Raw genomic sequence first — 12,087 nt, forward strand, 5'->3', positions numbered from 1 at the left:
ATTGTTTTTCTGTCAAGTTCAGTGATTTCTATCTGGGTTGCTGCTAGTGGGAATTGTGCAAGGTTAACACTCATGACTTTTCAAGCACATGTCCAAGAATAAAGAGATGAGGTGAATTCAGTTAGCAGCAAGAGGCCATGTGCCCGTCCCTGTGGACAGTCCAGAGGGAGTCATTGCCCCAATTCCTTGTGAGTAGTACAGAGGGACCCATTACGGGGAAAGGGTGGGGAGTGGGTCTCGATAAAGTGCTCTTGCAGAGAGCCGGCACAGGTTCGGCGGGCCAAATGGCCTCCTTCCGTGCTGTCACCATTGTATGAAAAGAAAGAGTTGCCTTTCACGACCACCGGACGTCTCAAATCGCTTCACAGCCAATGCAGTACTCTTTGAAGTGTAGTCACTGTTGTAATGTAGGAAACGCAGCAGCCAATTTGTGCACAGCAAGCTCCCACAAACAGCAATGTTTTTGTGTTAGGATGACTGAGGGATAAATATTGGCCCAGGACACCGGAGATAACTCCCCTGCTCTTCTTTGAAATAGTGCCATGGGATCTTTTACGTCCACCTGAGAGGGCAGAAGGGGACCTTGGTTTAATATCTCATCTGAAAGACTGCACCTCTGACAGTGCAGCACTCCCTCAGCACTGCACTGGGAGTGTCAGCCTAGACTTTTTGAGCTCAAGTCCCTGGAGTGGGACTTGAACCCATGACCTGACTCAGAGACTAGTGTGCTGTCCACTGAGCTATGGCTGACGCGACAATGGACATGTTGAAGGGCATTTGGCACCTGTCAATCAAGCCTTGCGCATACCTAAGGGCCGGAAATGAAGCACAGGCCAAGGAACATCCCACAGAAGGACATCTCTTCCAAAACAACAAATCATTGCCTGGATTAAGTCACATGAATATCTTTGCCCCCCTCCTCCCACGGAATGCAACAACTTGTTAAAGCAGGTTTGTGATTGGATGAGCTCAAGTGAAAGGGATTTTGAAGGCTAACAATATGGGGAGGGAAGGAAAGGGCAGGGCCTATTTTGTAGACGGCGGACGAGCACGGACGGAGTGCGCCGCGTGCACCATGTAAACAAACCTGGCGGAGCGATAGGCGGCAGTGCGAAGGCAGGGTTCAGCAGGAGGCGGAGGAGCACAGAGGGAGAGAAAAACAAACAAACCGTTATATTCATTGCCCCCCCTCCCGTTGTCAGGCGTCGCCGCCGCCGCCAACCAGTCGGGAACCCTCACGTTTCTCCCAACGGTGACAGAACCCCGGACGGAAAGCGGCCGGCAGTGGCCTTAAGCGGGGAGAGAACGGGCGCACTCTTTGGCGGAGGTGGAAGGAGACGGTGACGCAGGGCGGGCGTGCCGCGGCCCTTTATAAAGCGCGGTGCGGCGGCCGGCTCGCAATAGTCGGTCAGTCGGCGGCCGGGGTGGAGGAGTGATTGCCGAGCTGTGGGGTGGCGGCTGGGTCACAGCGAAAGCCGCTAGCCATGACAAAAGAAACAATAAAAAAAACAACCGTATAAACTCTCAGCAACAACAACCAAAAAAAAAACTCCCAATTTTTTTGTTGTTGAGGGGCTTCAATGTTCTTTCCACTCTGTACATAAATATACATAATATACATATTTAATACTAAGTATGCGCAGAATTCAAGCACCAGTGGAATGGGATTATGGTGGGAGAGCTGCTGCTGCTTCTTCTTCTTCAGAGTTGCCGGCGGTCGCCGGGAAAGTCGGGCTTCGCTGCGTGAGTTATTTTGTCAGGGAGGAAGCAACGCTGCCAGCGGCGAGCTCCGCTTCTCCGGCCCCGTCCCCCTGCTCCTGCTCTTAGCCCCCGGGCGCTGCCGGCCATGGAGGCGGTGGGCGAGTTCGAGTACAACAGGAAAGATCTGATCGGACACGGGGCCTTCGCCGTGGTCTTCAAAGGCCGCCACAGGAAGGTAACCAGGGAGGGGGGGGGACGGGACCTGCTTATTGTTTTAAAGCGGGTGGGGGTGTGTTTTTTTCTCTGACTTGAGTTGCCATCAGTGCTGTCAAGCTGTTTGAATTATCGCTGCTATTTCGCGTGGGGACTCTGCAAATGTTTTCCAGACATACGGCAATATACTTTTCATATACAAGTTTACAGAAAGTTATAATCAAATGTATAACGTGTAGTGTGTGTATAGTGTCTGTGTATTGTGTGTATAGTGTCTGTGTATTGTGTGTATAGTGTCTGTGTATTGTGTGTGTGTGTATAGTGTCTGTGTATTGTGTGTGTATAGTGTCTGTGTATTGTGTGTGTGTGTATAGTGTCTGTGTATTGTGTGTGTGTGTATAGTGTCTGTGTATTGTGTGTGTGTGTATAGTGTCTGTGTATTGTGTGTGTGTGTATAGTGTCTGTGTATTGTGTGTGTGTGTATAGTGTCTGTGTATTGTGTGTGTATAATGTCTGTATTGTGTGTGTGTATAGTGTCTGTGTATTGTGTGTATAGTGTCTGTGTATTGTGTATAGTGTCTGTAGTGTGTCTGTGTAGTGTGTGTGTATAGTGTCTGTGTAGTGTGTATAGTGTCTGTGTATAGTGTCTGTGTATTGTGTGTGTGTATAGTGTCTGTGTATTGTGTGTGTGTGTATAGTGTCTGTATTGTGTGTGTGTGTGTGTATAGTGTCTGTGTATTGTGTGTATAGTGTCTGTGTATTGTGTGTGTGTGTGTGTATAGTGTCTGTGTATTGTGTGTGTGTGTGTATAGTGCCTATTGTGTGTGTGTGTGTGTATAGTGCCTATTGTGTGTGTGTGTATAGTGCCTATTGTGTGTGTGTGTGTATAGTGCCTATTGTGTGTGTGTGTATAGTGCCTATTGTGTGTGTGTGTGTATAGTGCCTATTGTGTGTGTGTGTGTATAGTGCCTATTGTGTGTGTGTGTGTATAGTGCCTATTGTGTGTGTGTGTGTATAGTGCCTATTGTGTGTGTGTGTGTATAGTGCCTATTGTGTGTGTGTGTGTATAGTGCCTATTTGTGTGTGTATAGTGCCTATTGTGTGTGTGTGTGTGTATAGTGCCTATTGTGTGTGTGTGTGTATAGTGCCTATTTGTGTGTGTATAGTGCCTATTGTGTGTGTGTGTATAGTGCCTATTGTGTGTGTGTGTATAGTGCCTATTGTGTGTGTGTGTATAGTGCCTATTGTGTGTGTATAGTGTCTGTGTATAGTGTCTGTGTATAGTGTCTGTGTATAGTGTCTGTGTATAGTGTCTGTGTATTGTGTGTGTATAGTGTGTGTATTGTGTGTGTATAGTGTCTGTGTATTGTGTGTGTATAGTGTCTGTGTATAGTGTCTCTGTGTGTTTAGTGTTTGTGTGTGTATTGTGTGTGTTTGTATGTGTTTAGTGTTTGTGTGGTTTGTGTGTGTGGTTTGTGTGTATAGTGTGTGTGTATAGTGTTTGTATGTATACAATGTGTATGTATGTATACAGTGTATTTGTGTGTATGTATATATACAGTGTGTATTTGTGTGTATAGTTATAGTGTGTTTGTGTATTGTGTGTATAATGTGTTTTGTATTTGTATGTATTTTTGTAAGTATATATATTTGTGTGTTTATAGCATTAATATAGAGTAAATGCATCTTAATGTTTATAGCATTGATATAGAGTAAATGTGACTTTTTGCTCTGTTTATTGATAACTATATTTTTCACTGCCATGGTCTTGTATTTTGGGAGTTTTCCGTTACCTATAACCGTTTTCTGTGTCTCTCGAGTGGTGCAATGTGTCTAATGCATAATAGATGACCATATGCCAGCATGGGCTTAACAGTACACCTTCCTTTCCCTCCACTAAAAGAAACAAAAGTTTCCTCTGAGTGCAAAACAATGCATTATTTTCCTTCCTTTTAAAATTGTACAGGTATTTCATGGTTATATGAAAGCCTCTTGACATTGGTGGTTAGCATGGGTTATAGTTAGATGCAGTGTACATTTCATAATATGAAAAGCAAGTGATCTCTTTGTCATTATGATAGATTTCACTGTTCATGCAGTGAACTTGCTCATTACTTCCTGGTTGTCTTTCCAGGAGTCCGTGTTTCCATGTTGTCAAGTATTTGAGCATGTGACACAATCTCTGAATGTCTGACCCTACAGAGGTCTTCACACACTTTGTTGCTCCCTTTAAATACTGTCGGGGAGGTGCTAGCTTCGATCCCCATCTGTTGTAAATGAACTGGTCTCAGCTGTAGCAACATTCGGGTTGCATTGATGAGCCTCAATGATGCTGGGTCGGGAAGGGGAAATAGACTCCAGTTCCCACTCCTGTTGGCTCTGGCTGAAATGAATGTTGGGCGAGCCAGGATTGGGCAAAGTTCCACTGACACTCGCTGTCATGGATCACACGTGGGCACGAGTGAGATACTGGAGGGTGCCTGGCGTTTGTGGAAGCCGACTCCAACAAGTATGACAAACAGAAATCTGCTTTGCAACGAAATGGAAATAAATCTAGTGACAGTCAGTAGGTCATGTTGAGCTTTGCTAGTTTGTTGACTTCCTACCGTTGTGTTTTTTGGGGCGAGGGTATTAAATACAAATGATCACTGAGTTTGTGATTATTGAATTTGTGCTTCTTAAAAAAAATTTACCCTGGACTCCAAGGGATAATTATGAGGAGAGATTACACAAACTAGGGTTGTACTCCCTGGAATTTAGAAGGTGAAGGGGTGATTTGAAAGAAGTTTGCAGGATATTAAGGGGAACAGATAGGGTAGATAGAGAGAAACTATTTCTGCTGGTTGGTGAGTATAGCACTTGGCGACATAGTCTAAAAATCAGAGCCAGAACTTTCAGGAGTGAAATTAGGAAACACTTCTACACACACGGTGGTAAAAATTTGGAAATCTCTTCCACAAATGGCAATTGATGCAAGATCAGTTGTTAATTTTAAATGACATTAATAGATGTTTGTTAACCAAAGGTGTTAAGGGATATGAGGCAAAGGCGGACATATGGAGTTAGGTCACTGATCAGCCATGATCTTATTGAATGGTGGAACAGGCTCGAGGGGCTAAATATCCACCTTGTTCCTATTGAAGTTAGTGTCTCAGTTTCTCCTGAGGGTAGCAACTTACGCTGGAATGTGGTTGCATTGGTAGCCTCTGGTACCTCAGCCAAATTCTTCATATGTGACCCTCGACAATGATTAGTGACAGAAGGTGTGGTTGTGGAGACCACCCCATGTTAAAAGAACTCGTGCACAGGCATCTTCTACCCTTCAAAATGAAGTCCGGGACCTGGAACGTCAGGATCCTCATGGACAACTCCAACAGCGACAGACCGAAAAACCGCTTCACCATCGTTGCCCGGGAACTTAGACGCTTCGATGCTGACATCGCCGCCCTAAGTGAGACCTGGCGGGCAGGGGAAAGCCAGCTCAAAGAACAAGGTGGAGGTTACACCACCTTCTGGAAAGGCAAACCAGAAGAACACCGCCTTCATGGAGTTGGTTTTGCCATCAAGAACGAGCTGGTTGACCGCCTCAGAGACTCCCCCCTGCGGGATTAGCGAATGTGTCATGACTCTCCGGCTCGCCCTATCCAGTGCACCACAGTTATCAGTGCGCACGCCGTAACACTCGAGGCAGCAGATGAGACCAAAGAGGTGTTCTATTCCAGCCTCAAACAATCCCTGTCCCGCGTCCCTACGGACAGCCAGGGCACGCTGGAAGGAACACTTTGAAGATCTCCTTAATCGACACTCTGCCTTAGACATGAGTGTCCTCGACTCCATCCCACAGCATGCTACCCGCCACTATCTCAGCAAAACCCCAGCCCTGCTCGAGGTAGAAAAGGCCACCCGCTCAAGAACAACAAGGCATCGGGAGCAGATGGAATCCCTGCTAAGCCACTATAAAGTAAGGCGGAGAGGCATTATTGGCGCGAATGCATGACCTCATCTCTCTCATCTGGAAGGAGGAGTGCATGCCTGGAGATCTCCGAGATGCCGTAATCGTGACCATCATTAAAAAAGGGGACAAGTCCGACTGCGACAACTACAGAGGAATCTCCCTGTTGGCCACTGGGAAAGTCATCGCTAAAATCCTCTTCAACCGTCTTCTCCCTCTGGCTGAAGAGCTCCTCCCAGAGTCACAGTGCGGATTCCATCCACTACGGGGTACAACGGACATGATCTTCACTGCGTGACAACTGCAAGAGAAATTGCAGGGAACAGCACCAACCCTTGTATATGGCCGCCTTTAACTTCACAAAGGCCTTTGACACTGCCTGCTCCATGACGACATGCAAGCTGTGATCCTGACCAACGGATCCACCACAGACCCAATCCACATTCAGACCAGGGTCAAGCAGGGCTGCGTCATCGTGCCAACCCTCCTCTTGATCTTCCTCGCTGCAGTGCTCCATCTCACCACTGGAGTGGAACTAAAATACAGAACCTGTGGGAACCTGTTCAACCATCGTCATCTCCAGACTAGATCCAAAACCGTCCCGTCCTCTGTCATTGAACTACAGTACGCAGGCGACGCTTGCGTCTGCGCACATTCAAAGGCTGAACTCCAAGCCATCGTCAACATCTTCACCGAGGCGTACACTAAACATCCGTAAGACAAAGGTTCTCCACCAACCTGATCCCACCACACAGCACTGCCCCCTAGTCATCAAAATCCACGCGCGGCCTTGGACAACGTGGACCATTTTCTATACCTCGGGAGCCCACTATCAGCAAGGGCAGACGTCGACAACGAGGCCCAACACCGCCTCCAGTGCGGCAGTGTGCCAGCGCAGCCTTCACTCGCCTGAGGAAGAGTGTTCGAAGACCAGAACCTCAAATTTGGCACCAAACTTATGGTCCACAGGGCTGTAGTGATACCCACCTTCCTGCATGGCTCAGACGTAGACACCTCAAGTTGCTGGAGAAATACCACCAACTATGTCTCCGCAAGATCCTGCATATCCCCTAGGAGTATAGATGCACCAACGTCAGTGTTCTCGATCAGGCAAGCATTCTCGGCATCGAAGCACTGACCACACTCGACCAGCTCCGTTGGGCGGGCCACATTGTCCACATGCCCGACACAAGACTCCCAAAGCAAGCGCTCTACTCTGAACTCCTACTCGGCAAGCGATCCCCAGGTGGGCAGAGGAAATGTTTCAAGGACACCCTCAAAGCCTCCCTGATAAAGTGCAACATCCCCACCGACACCTGGGAATCCCTGGCCAAAGACCGCCCTAAGTGGAGGAAGAGCATCCGGGAGAGCGCAGCACTTTAAGTCTTGTCACCGAGAACATGCAGAAAATAAGTGCAGGCAGCAGAAGGAGCGTGCGGCAAACCAGTCCCACCCACCCTTTCCCTCAACGACTGTCTGTCCCACCTGTGACAGAGACTGTAATTCCCGTATTGGACTGTTCAGTCACCCAAGAACTCACTTTTGGAGTGAAAGCAAGTCTTCCTCGATTTCAAGGAACTGCCTATGATGATGGTTGTAGAGAGCAGTCCCTCGCAGTCAAGCCCAATTCTGTCTGTATACAAGTATCCCCCTGGGCTTACTGGACAATAATCAGGAATGTTCAGTTTATTCTTCTCCCCACAATTGTGTTAGGGAAATTGATGGATTGAAGGCCGATAAATCTCTGCATCCCAGAGTACTTAAGGAAGTGGCCCTAGAAATAGTGGATGCATTGGTGATCATTTTCCAACAATCTATTGACTCTGGATCAGTTCCAATGGACTGGAGGGTAGCTAATGTAACGCCACTTTTTAAAAAAGGAGGGAGAGAAAGTGGGTAATTATGGACTAGTTAGCCTGACATCAGTAGTGGGGAAAATGTTGGAATCAATCATTAAGGATGAAATAGCAGCCCATTTGGAAAGCAGTGACAGGATCGGACCAATTCCACATGGATTTATGAAAGGGAAATCATGCTTGACGAATCTTCTGGAATTTTTTGAGGAGGTAATTAGTAGAGTGGATAAGGGAGAACCAGTGGATGTGGTGTATTTGGACTTTCAAAAGGCTTTTGACAAGGTCCCGCACAAGAGATTGGTGTACAAAATCAAAGCGCATGGTATTGGGGGTAATATACTGACGTGGATAGAGAACTGGTTGGCAGGCAGGAAGCAGGCTGGATAAACGGGTCCTTTTCAGAATGGCAGGCAGTTACTAGTGGAGTGCTGCAGGACTCAGTGCTGGGACCCCAGCTCTTTACAATATACATTAACGATTTGGATGAAGGAATAGAGTGTAATATCTCCAAGTTTGCGGATGACACTAAGCTGGGTGGCGGTGTGAGCTGTGAGGAGGACGCTAAGAGGCTGCAGGGTGACTTGGACAGATTAGGTGAGTGGGCAAGTACATGCAGATGCAGTATAATGTGGATAAATGTGAGGTTATCCACTTTGGGGACAAAAACACGAAGGCAGAATATTATCTGAATGGCGGCAGACTAGAAAAAGGGGAGGTGCAATGAGACCTGGGTGTCATGGTTCATCAGTCACTGAAAGTGGGCACAGCAGGCGGTAAAGAAGGCAAATAGTATGTTGGCCTTCATAGCTAGAGGATTTGAATTTTAGAGCAGGGAGGTCTTACTGCAGTTGTACAGGGCCTTAGTGAGGCCTCACCTGGAATATTGTATTCAGTTTTGGTCTCCTTGTCTGAGGAAGGATGTTCTTGCTATTGAGGGAGTGCAGCGAAGGTTCACCAGATTGATTCCAGGGATGGCTGGGCTGACACATGAGAGACTGGATCAACTGGGCCTTTATTCACTGGCGTTTAAAAGGATGAGAGGGGATCTCATAGAAACATATAAGATTCTGACGGAACTGGACAGGTTAAATGCGGGAAGAATGTTCTCGATGTTGGGGAAGTCCAGAACCAGGGGACATAGTCTTAGGATAAGGGGTAGGCCATTTAGGACTGAGATGAGGAGAAACTTCTTCACTCAGAGTTGTTGACCTGTGGAATTCCCTGCCGCAGAGAGTTGTTGATGCCAGTTCATTGGATATATTCAAGAAGGAGTTAGATATGGCCCTTACGGTTAAAGGGATCAAGGGGTATGGAGAGAAAGCAGGAATGGGGTACTGAAGTTGCATGTTCAGCCATGGACTCATTGAATGGCGGTGCAGGCTCGAAGGGCCGAATGGCCTACTCCTGCACCTATTTTCTATGTTTCTATCGACCCCGTGCCTAGAAACGCAGGGATCAATGTTTGTGACTCCAGTGCTGCCCTGTTTTAGATATCCAGGACAGACCAGGGACAGTCCCTGGGATCTTCCTGATCCCTATTGCTACACCAAGCCGTGGATTTACCCTTTGAGTTATTGGAGATCCCAATTTTCCAAATTTTTTGATCTTTTCCAACATAAGTATCCATTTCAAGACAAATAGGCAGAGCACCATTAATGCTGCTGCTCACCTGCCCATTAAGAATCTGAATTTCTCTTTGCTTAGGCAGGGCTAGATCAGGGAATTACAGGATCTGTACTCATGTAATTGATGTACACATGTAATGTCTCACTGAGCTATGCCCAGATTCATTTTGATTTTAAAGGGAGGCTCAATAAAAAGCTTTCAACAGAGTAATAATTTGGACTGAAATGATTGCAGAATTTAAGGAAAATTCAACATTATTTGGACAACTCTGAAAAGTTGGGGATGCTTACAGTTTTGTTAAATGTAAGGAGTGATATAGTGAGTTTGTGCAGCAACGTGACACAGTACAATAGTGGGGTTTGCTCGTATTGAGATCTGTCACATAGTGGAAAGATGCCAAACAGAAGAAGCCAGTTGTCTAGTATCACATCCTCAGGATGTCCAAAGCACATCACATTTCTGGAGTGCAGCCAGTGTATGGACAGTAAGATGCCACAAACAGCAAGTCAGATGATTGCATATTTAATTTTGTTTTGCTTGAATGAGGAATGTTGGCCAGGATATTGGTAGAACTCTGTTATGAATTGGTATGTTTTTTTTGTGTCCACCTGAACCACCAGATCAAATGGATGGAGCCTTAATTTAATGTTACCCAAAACAGCACCTCTGACAGTGCAGCATTCCGTCAATATTGCACTCAAATGTCAGCCTGGCTTATGTATCCAAGACCTGGAGTGGGGCTTGAGCCCACAACCTTCTAACTGAGAGACGAGAGTCCCCACTGAGCCACAGCTGATGCTTGAGACTTCTCTGCAGACTCTTGCCATATAATTCCTTGTGCATGTTTTAGAATGTCATTGGTAGTGACATAGAAGAAGATTGTCCTTCCATTGTGTGGCCTGGAAGGACACCAAAGGGATTCACTTCCTTACAAATACAAGTTCGTAAAATGGCTTTCTTTCCTGGATTGTCATTTGTCTCCTTTTATCAGGACAGGAATAATTGAAGATTTGGCTTGAGGCTGGATTTTTGCTGCTGCAGTCCCTGATTTTTGCTCCTTGTGTTGCAGTAGCTGCATAGAGAAGCCAGTTTATATAATGCTTGCAAGAACTGTTGTAATTTTTTCTTCGTGCGATTTGTTCCAGTGGAGAAAACCTGACAGAAATAATTGGTCTTGGTTTAGCCATTGTTTGTTAATCGAAGGGTTCTGGTTATTTTGGATCAGTAGTCAGCAATGCTGATGTGACTCTTGTGTAACTATGATTTTCACAATTCTTGTGTAACCACTGGCACTCCACTCAGTTTGTCTGCACAATGACTTTTTGCTCCAAAAATGCTGTTCTTTGGAACTATATGCTCTTGAGCAAAGTTACCCTGTGCGTGTCCTTTAAAGGATGTGGTGGTATTGAGATTTCAAATGGTAAGGACATGTCAATATAACAATTCAATTGCACGATCAATTTGGTGCGGAAAAAAAAATGACATTGAAGTTTTCATTACAGTCACTGCAATAGATCCTGTAATTCTCCCTCCTTGTGTACATGCAAGCTATACATGCATAATGACTTTACTAAAGATGCTAATTTTCTCAGGGAACTATTTCAGTAGCACACAGTTTGTCTTGTGATGCACCTCACCATTCAATCTCGGTTTGCTGTAGTTTCAGCGCAAAGGAAGGTGATGAGCTGTTTCAGTGCACAAACTGTGTGTGTTATTAATAATAGTCCCTATTGTAAAGAATTAAAGTCACGGAGCCCAACATTGCTGGAGTGGGGAGGGCTCAAGAGCAGAGCAATTGGGACAGATGAGGCAGAATTTGGAACAGGACCCACTTCTGTAAGGTTGTGCCAGAGGTGTGAGTCGGTGCTTGCATCTTTAAGAATGGCCAGCTCACTTTGTTCTGGTGACGTTGGACATGCACTTTGCCAGGGGTTCTGTGAACTGTCACTGGATTTGCTGAAACCAGTGGTTTAGAAAAAAAAACGAGACTGTCACTGGGAGGTCAGTCTGGCACTGCTGTACCCTGCTGTGTAATATTCAATATTTACCATTGGTGTAGTCCCAATAATGACTTGCCACAAGTTTTGTGCTAAATAATGGTAAGCTATTTCACTTCACCAGCAGCACTGTTGCAAGTTTAAATTACAGTAAACTAGTAAAACTGCTTTTACAGCAGTTAACAATCATTACAGATGAGATTTTGGATAAGCACAACTTACTGAATGATATCATCTGTATATGTAATACAATTCAAGTGTAGCTCTATAGCACGATCAATCAATAACGTTGAGAAATGAGAAAAGTCAGGGACAAAATAAAAGCTATTTTGCCTATTGAAGCATATCCTGGCAGCCAAAGTTCGATTGGGGTATTGGCCGCATTTAAAAAGTCCCTTTTTTTGTCTTGGATATCCTGCAAAAAAATGAATCTGCAGAGTAGTAGCCTATAATGTACATGCTGTGCCAGAGTGTTAAGGCACTCAGTGCTTCAATAGCCGCATAGTGAAGTAGTCACCTCCATCTATTGGGACTGCGTTTCCTTACTGCAAGAGAAGAAATCAAAGATTGACAGAGTGAGCGAGAGATTCACACACAGAATAGAACACAAATGGGCAGAGAGGAAGACAAAGTAGTAGTCTGGAAGATGAGCAAAGAGGCAATTATATGGAGACACATTTAAAATTGTTTTTGTATGAGCAATGCCATGGTAGGTTAACAAATAGCTTAAAGTACGAGTGCA

At 45.6% G+C, this 12,087-nt stretch overlaps 1 protein-coding gene across 4 annotated transcripts in view; it reads left to right on the plus strand.

Annotated features, from left to right (window-relative positions):
- Positions 1 to 1,202: 1,202 nt before the first annotated feature.
- The window catches only part of ulk2 (unc-51 like autophagy activating kinase 2), a 110,629-nt gene continuing 99,744 nt past the window's right edge, over positions 1,203 to 12,087 (plus strand). For 2 of the 4 annotated variants that reach the window (XM_070856975.1, XM_070856977.1), the window contains exon 1: positions 1,203 to 1,936. In XM_070856975.1, coding sequence (XP_070713076.1) covers positions 1,847 to 1,936 — 90 coding nt within the window. In that variant the 5' untranslated portion in view covers positions 1,203 to 1,846. The remainder of the gene's footprint in view (positions 1,937 to 12,087) is intronic. The other 2 variants (XM_070856978.1, XM_070856976.1) reach the window with 2 other exon arrangements.

This window comes from Pristiophorus japonicus, chromosome 16, assembly GCF_044704955.1.
Source record: "Pristiophorus japonicus isolate sPriJap1 chromosome 16, sPriJap1.hap1, whole genome shotgun sequence".
NCBI classification, from domain to species: Eukaryota; Metazoa; Chordata; class Chondrichthyes; family Pristiophoridae; genus Pristiophorus; species Pristiophorus japonicus.